Source organism: Amblyomma mixtum, chromosome 2 (assembly GCF_055824585.1).
Source record: "Amblyomma mixtum isolate Tamu chromosome 2, ASM5582458v1, whole genome shotgun sequence".
NCBI lineage: Eukaryota > Metazoa > Arthropoda > Arachnida > Ixodida > Ixodidae > Amblyomma > Amblyomma mixtum.
Window position 1 is genome coordinate 262,267,734 of NC_143013.1, and position 8,477 is coordinate 262,276,210.

Here is an 8,477-nt window from a genome sequence, read left to right on the forward strand (position 1 = left end):
TATGGTCGGATGCAGCGACCGCCACACAGAATTCCTCCGTGACAAAAGTAGTGTGCTGTTAAACCTTTCCTTGTAACCTAAACAAAAAAAAAAGAGCCGCCATACGAAACTATAGGCTCAAGAATTTCGATCCCTCTGCTTGTTTGGTATAATCAACCTCAAAAAGCTGAGTTCGTTTACTGTTGTGATTGGCCAGCGGACTAATACAGGACGCCATGGATGACCCATTGTTACCAAATGTTGTTTATTTTTAACTTGTATTCTACTATAATACACAGTGCAACGAGATTCATTGAGTAGGTTCATGGTATGGCATGATTAACACCACACGAGATGGCATGCACCCCGATCGTATCATTGCCATCTCATCGAGGACACACACCCGTCCGTCGGAACCCTCGACTTTCAGAGAAATCGCCGAACACCGACATATAAGGCACTCCGACCCCTCCGCCGGAAACGGGTTGGACGCTATTATGAGCAGACGAGACTTTAATTTAACAATGCCGGAGGAACTAGGAAGGGACCCGCCAAACCCTGGTCCACCGCCATGCTACAAACACTGGTCTATCCTCAGCTTTGTAACACAAGCTACTCAAAAGCGGACCCGATGAATGGGTGTGCCGTCGATGACCCCCGACCACTGCCTGCATAGCCTGGCGGCGCCAAGTCTACTCGGAGCTTTGCACGAAGAAGTCAACAAAACTCTCCTCAGCCACCTATGACAGCTGGAAACTTTCCGAAGCACGTGGCTGGGACCGTCGACTCGCCCTGGACGAAGTTAGCGGAATTTGTTTTGGAAGGGGCAGGCACGGCACTCTCGGACATTCGATGGCGACAAAACAATCTTCCTCTTGGACCCCAATACCTAGGGTGGACGCGCTGGTCAGCAAAGATGCCACACATACATCATTCAAAAGGCACCTATTAAAAGACGTTTTTCAATCAGTCAGCGGCTGCCCACTGTGCCCGACCTCATGCATGCTGCCCGTCGTATTGAAGACCTTCCGATTCGAAACCACACGACCACACGTGTACCAGTATGGCTTGACTACAGCAGGCCTGCAGACGTTGCTCAGCACTGCACGTCGAACCTTCAACAGCACTTCGCAAGCACTCTTCCTCTCCAAACGTTTTGGACTGTTTTCGATCGGTAGAAGGACGTGATTCCGTAAACTTTTAAGGTTCCATAGAACTCACCCCATCGCTCTGGATCTTCGTGGTTGTCGCCACGCGTACGGACGGCAACCACGACGTCGCTGCAGCACAGTCCACGGAGGCGATCCGAAAAAGCGCGTCGACAACGAAAGTTGTGCCCGACGCAAACAGGCCAGGACGCGGGTGAAACTCTAACCAGGACGGCCCACTGATTACCGCAGCCACGCGCCGCACTCCGGCGCTGACTTCGGCACACGCACAACTTCCTCGGGAAAACGGTGCCTGATAGAAAAGAAACCCACGCCCTGCTGCAGCATATGCGAGCGGTGTCTTTGACCCATGGTGGCGGCGTAAGCAAGTTGTAAGAGACGAAAAATGTCGCCCTGTCGGCGATGAACTTGAAGCAAGCATTTTTTCGTCCGTGGTTCAAGCTGCCCTTGTCTCACATCTTCGCCAAGATGCATGATCGCGAATTCCGGGCTAGTGTCGCTTCTTTTGAGGCCTGAACTCTGCAGTTTATGTTACCAGATTAGCCTAATATTAAACTTCATTCGTGTCCTCACCAATGAGAAGCAGAAAACCTACTAAGGACTCATTACTCACACCTGACGTTTCTGCGTCGGCATTGCAGGCAAGCATTTTGTCGTATTTTTCAATTAGGCTACTAGTCACCGCTTTCGGTTGGTGTAGTCAGCTGAATGCAGTAAATAGATTTAGCTTTGCCAACGTGGCCTAATAAGCTAAGGTTCGCTGGGCCCTTTTCAAAGTCTTCAGGCTTAGTACCAATTTAACAATGCCATTTGCTAACCCTTCCATAAAATTCCAATAAGGAAGGGTCTCAGGCAGGGAGACACGATCTTGCCAATTCTACTCACTGCCTGTATAGAGGAGGTGTTCCAAGGCCTAGATTGGCAACAGTTGTGGATAACAGTTAACGAAGAATATCTAATTTGCGGTTCGCTGACGACATTGCCTTGCGAAGTCACTCAGGAGATGGGCTGCAAAGCATGATTAATGAGTTAGACAGGCAGAGCAGAACGGTAGGTTTTAAAATTAACATGCAGAAAACCGAAGTAACGTTCAACAGTCTCGCAAGCGAACAGCAGTTCACAACTGGTAGCATGCACAAAACTAAAGTAATGTTCAAGTTTCGCCAGGGAACAGCAGTTCACAATCGGTATCGAGGTGCTGGAAGTGGTAAGCGAATACGTCTACTCAGGGCAGGTAGTGACTGCCGATCCGGATCATGAAAGGGAAATAACTAGAAGAATAAGAATGGGGTGGAGCAGATACGGCAGGCTCTCTCGGATCGTGAATGGCAGTTTACCAATGTCCCCCGAGAAAAGCGTATAACAGCACTATCTCACCGGCACTCACATATAGGGCAAAAACATGGAGGTTAAAGAAGAGCGTTCAGCTTAAGTTAAAGACAACGCAGCCAGCTGTAGAAAGAAAAATGATAGGTGTAACGTTAAGAGACCGGAAGCGGGCAGAGTGGGTGAGGGAACAAACGCGGGTTAATGACATCCTAGTCGAAACCAAGAGGAAGAAATGGGCTTCGGCAGTACATGTAATGCGAAGTCAAGATAACCGCTGGTCCTTAAGGGTAACGGAGTGGATTCGAAGAGAAGGCAAGCGCAGCAGGGGGCGGCAGAAGGTTATGTGGGAGGATGAGATTAAGAAATTTGCGGGGATACGGTGGCCGCAGCTGGCAAATGAGAGGGTTAATTGGAGAGACATGGGAGAGGCCTTTGCCCTGCAGTGGGCGTAGTGAGGCTGATGATGATGATGGTGGTATGATTGGTCCAAATGTGGAGGTTTGCAGAGACACCAGAAACCCTTACAAAGTGCCGCATTTTCCAAATGAATAGCAGCAACACAAGGTTGACAGAACGATCAGCAACAATATCTCTCGATTTTTCTAATAGAAGCTGCCTCCTACTGTCTCTACTACAGGGTGTTTCACCTAACACTTTACACAATTAAAAAAAAATGCTTTTGGAGTTAGGTGAGCAATTTTTTCGGCATAGCATTGCAGGTGGTGTAGTACATCAGAGTACAGCTCATACCTGCTAACTAGCAGGCTGGTTAACTAAAACTGAATTGTTAACTTTTTAACTATTAATGTTAGGCTCTTTACTTATTATTGAGAGGCATGTAGACCTGCGCAAGTAATATCCATAGCAGTTTTTAGAATTTCGAAAACGCAATTACCCTCGGCGCTGTGGCCCAACAAATTTTGGCTACATCACGCCAATATACATGCGCTTTTGAGACACTTGCAAGAAAAGCAGCCTCTCCAGTGGACGTAACTCGTCGAAGTAGCCAAAATTTGTTGGGCCACAGCGCCGAGGGTAACCGCGCTTTCGAAATTCATAAAACTGGTAACGATATTACTTACGGTGGGCTACACGCACGTAATAAATAAGGAGATTAAACAGTAATACCTAAAAAGCTAACTGTTCAGTATTAGTTGACTAGCCTACTAATTAGCACGTCTTAGCTGTAATCCGGTGCACTACGTCGCTGAAAATGCTATGCCGAAAAAATCGCTCTTCTAGCTCAGGAAGCCTGCTTTTAAATATTCCGTAAAGTCTTAAGTGAAACAACGTGTATATGCTCTTTGAACACGATGCCCAAGGAGCTTAAGCGGTCGAGTTGCGAAAATTCTGTACGAAAGAAAAAAAAAGAATTCTGCATGTACTATCGGGGACAAAAGTGGTATACTCCACGCGGCGGGAGCCGGAGCAACGGAAAACTGCGGCATTTTTGCGATCTAAAGCACGAAAAATTGAAACGAGTCAAGCGACATGCCTGCTGATAGACACCTTTAGCATACAGTGTACCGTGTTACCGGTACCGGGGTACCGGGAGCCCGCGCGCTGCCAATGCGCATGCGCAAATCTCCTTGACGGCGCCAAATGGCGCCAGGTACTTGGTAGCTGTAAAGCTCCTCAAGGTAGCTGCGCGCGCGCCTACAACATCGAGACCAATCAGAGCGTGCTCGCCGGCGGTGTGCGGGCTCCCGGTACTTCGGTAACGGTAACGGTAAGGCGGTACACGGTATGCTAAAGTTGTCACTCATTGGCTGTCTCGATCCCATATTCCACCTGTAGATGATGTTGCAACGCAGTTTTCCGTAGTTTTTCGTTGCTCCGGCTCCCGCCGCGTGGAGTACACCACTTTTGTCCCCGATAGTACATGCGCAATGAACGAAGTTGTTGACTTCGTCAAATACTAAGGGATTTACTTGCAATAGCCTAGCTGTGAATAATACAGACGGACGTAGTACGGTAACGGTGCTTTTAACTGTGGCAGAAGAGGTGGCGGCAGCCATTCTTCTGCGTCATGATGCTTTAAAGAATTTGTGCCTGAGCTAGCCGGAGCATGATCCAAGAGGCCTACAGCCAACAAATAGCCGCCACACAGGGAAGAACGCACGTAGAGTTGTGAGCAATACGACAGTAGTAGTAGTAGTATAAAACTTTATTCCGCAAAATGGGACGGGGGGGGGGGGGGGGGGGGGGACAAAGTTTGAGCATTCATTTATTGATTACTCCATAATTATGTTCGACAAGCGAAGTTTTTCTTGTATTTTCTTACTCCTCATTTTCTGCGTAAAATATCCAAAAGTCATTCTCAAAAATAGAGCATAAATGAGCAGAAAATTCGCAATTTTGTGCGAAATATTTGTTCCCTTCCGTATTGCTCCCGATTGTACACGAGCCTCGTGTAGATGTGTTCTTCCCTGCGTGAAGTCTATTTCTTGGGTGTAGTTCCTCTGGATCGTGGTGCTTGACCAACACTGCTTTTGGGTAAGCTAAACTGCCATGCATGCACTGAAATTAAAAAAAGAAGCATTCTTGGTATGGTATGGTATGGTATGGTATGGTATGGTGTGGTGTGGTGTGGTGTGGTGTGGTGTGGTGTGGTATGGTGTGGTATGGTGTGGTGTGGTGTGGTATTGTGTGGTGTGGTGTGGTGTGGTATGGTATGGTATGGTATGGTATGGTATGGTACGTTATGGTACGGTATGATACGGTGCGCTATGATATAGTATGGTAAGTAGTGTTTAACGTCCTGTTGCACGTGGACTAAAGGGTGTATAGGAAAAAAAGGCCCCGGAAGAAATGACTGAAAAAAAAAACAATTACATGGCGATCACAGTTATGAGGCAATGAGGATGAGCGTTAGCAAGTTTTTCATAATGCTTTTGCGACTCACTACTTGGAGATTTTGGTTTCGCATTTTCATTCAGCTAGTCCATGTGGCGCGGTTATGGTCGCTGTCACACTACCGCAGGCACATGATGAACTTGAGTTGGTGGTTGAGCAAACCAGGGAAGGGGAATGAGGGGCTCGTTATAAATATGACAGAAGCCAACAGCCACAGAAACCAAGGGGCACAGGGGATTTTTTTAAAAATTTATTTATTTAATTTGTGGTGTTGATCAATTTAGAATATTACTGAATATGTTAGCGCTTAATGCTAATTGATTAGAAAAGCAGAAGAAAAAACAACCACATGCCGCCGGTGGGATCCGAACCCACGACCTCCGAATTACGCGTCCGGTGCTCTACCTCTGAGCTACGGCGACGGCTGTCAAATCTGCTGCTTTCAGGGGTATTTATGTTTACAAGTAACCTAACCTTGAGAGTGTTCATCAGCGCCACCCACGTTCAGAAGCGGCGGACGTGGAACGTCCTGAGTTACCGCAATTGTGACGTAGAACGCCTTCGAACGAAGAAGGTGGAAGCTGCGTGAGAACCCTCTTATGCTTCCTATGGCGTCAAGGCTGCCAGAATCGAGGCCCTCGCTAAGCTATTGAGCAAACCAGGGAAGGGGAATGAGGGGCTCGTTATAAATATGACAGAAGCCAACAGCCACAGAAACCAAGGGGCACAGGGGATTTTTTTTTAAATTTATTTATTTAATTTGTGGTGTTGATCAATTTAGAATATTACTGAATATGTTAGCGCTTAATGCTAATTGATTAGAAAAGCAGAAGAAAAAACAACCACATGCCGCTGGTGGGATCCGAACCCACGACCTCCGACCACCACGAGTTGGTGGTGGTAGTAACCGTATTTATACGAATATTTTAGGTGACAGAGCCTGAATGGTGTCCTCCATCCCAGACTCCATTGGAGGCTGCTGCCGCTCGGGCACTGATGAGGTTCCCTGACGATCCTTACAACTTTCACGGTGGCTTCTACTCGGCGAGCCCTACCTGAGGATCTTGCCGTCGTAGGCGTGTTAGTTTGGCCTTGGCCCTTGCTGTACTTCCCGCCTGCGAGTGTTGGCCGCTCAGTTACGCGCCGGGTCCTTTGCCCGAGCTTCCATACGACTGACGCGAGCTTCATTCGCACATGGCAACCCCAGGACTGACAGAGAAACGTCAGCGCACCTCAGCAAACCACAACCAAGTTTCTCAAGTCAACGGTAGCGCTACGGTATATAAGAGGAGAGAGCGAAGTGCGCGACCCGGGCGGGTGCGGGAGAGACGGAGGAGCTGGACCGTACGATGGCCCCCCGTCAGCTCCGTAAGGGAGTTGTGGACGCCCATGGACAATAGCCGAGCCGTTGAGGTAGATGTGGGAATTGGGATAAGGCCGACTTATACGCCTGGCGAACCCCCTTCCCACCTCACTGCCCATCCCTCCCCAAGTTTCCTTCCTCCTAACCGTTCATCCCCTCCCTAAGAATATGCATCCTGAATATCACCCCTCCCGCAGAGCAGTGCGAGCCTCCGCGCTCTGGCGTGAGTACGGTCGGAAACCTGCCGTTGTTTATGTGGATGCCGCCCCGCACAGCCGCTGCCCAGCCGCTACCCTTGCAGCCACTGACAACTCTCTCCTACCCACTCTTACTGCCTCAGTCTACTCTTCGACCTCTGTAGACGCCGAGGAGGCTGCTATTGGCCTTGCCACCACGCAGACCTCGACGGAATACATTTTCAGTGACTCCAAGCCTGCGGTCAACAACTACGTGGTTGGACGGGTGGCACCCCGGGCCATCGGCATCTTACGTTCGCCACCGTCCACTCTCGCCCTATCCAAAACATCTGGGTTCCCGCTCACGCGGCCTATCCTGGCAACGAGGCGGCTAATTACATCGCTCGCGATTCGACCGACCGAGCAAGCCGCCCTCGCCGAGAATGGATACGCGCGATGCGCTCCTCACGTACGATGATATTACTTTACACTACCGCCGCCTCTCTCGTCTCACTTTCCACCCTCCGCGCAAATCCCTAGCTTTCCCAGCACCACCAACGCTTGTGGCGACACCTTCAGGCCCACACCTTTATCACCCCCGCACGTCTTGCCCTCCTCCACCCCGGAGCGTACTCGCCGGCCTGCCGCTTATGTGACCGAAGAGCCGACTACGCTCATATCCTATTCTCCTGCCCAGCACACTTGCCCCCTGCCTCTTGGCACCTAAACAGTCCGCAGCAGTGGGAGGCTGCTTTGTCTAGCACCGAGCGGAATCTCCAACTTCGGCTGGTGATCTGGGCAGAGGATGTCGCGACTAGGCAAGGCCTGGACGCCACAACCGGCAGCCTGAAGGCTGACCGCAATGCTGCTGCATAATTTTTTTTTTGAGGCCTTCAAATAAACAGTTTGTCACCACCGCCACCTATGGCATATAGCCTCGCGTCCGAAGGAAATAACTCTGATGCGGCTCCGCAGCGTTATGATATCACCAGCCATAGCATAGCTAGATTCAACATATGGGCTAGTTTGGTTTCGTTTGGTTTGGTCTTGTGAGTTTAACATCCCAAAGCGACTCAAGCTATGAGGAACGCCGTAGTGCAGCGCTCCGTTAAATTTCGACCACTTGGAGTTCTTAAACGTGCACCGACATTGCACATTACACGGGCCTCTACAGCATCCCGCCTCCGTGGCCGATATCAAACCCGCGTCTTTTGGGTCGGCAGCCGAGCATCAAACCACTAAGCCACCGCGGCGCCTCTATGGTCTAGCTAGTGAGTTAGGTCGTAGGAGGGGGCGACAATCGGATTAGGCATGCACGCGGCTTTTCTCCATACGCGGGCCAAGCGCAGACCCCACAAAGCGGAAGCGGGATGCCACGCGACACCTGGTCCACGGGTGAATGTTCCGTCGTGTGAATCCACCTGCCTAGGAGAAAGGCTGCGTCTGATCCGATTACCTCCCCCTTTGACTTCCGCCTCTACAGGTGGCGATAAGTATCCCCAGGCCTTTCGCCACGAGACAGAATGTGGCTTGGTAAGGAAAGGAAATTCGATTGGCGCTCGTAACTGTCTACTGCGCTAAGTGGTATCACCGCAACTGTGCCAG

The 8,477-nt window shown here is 49.9% G+C and overlaps 1 protein-coding gene across 1 annotated transcript in view; it reads right to left on the minus strand.

The window, feature by feature from the left end:
* LOC149363803 (salivary peroxidase/catechol oxidase-like) overlaps positions 1-1,205 on the minus strand; it is a 34,119-nt gene extending 32,914 nt beyond the window's left edge. Inside the window, exon 1 of the mRNA XM_089568605.1 lies at positions 1,201-1,205. Within this exon, the coding sequence (XP_089424731.1) occupies positions 1,201-1,205 (5 nt within the window). The remainder of the gene's footprint in view (positions 1-1,200) is intronic.
* Between the last annotated feature and the right edge of the window lie 7,272 nt (positions 1,206-8,477).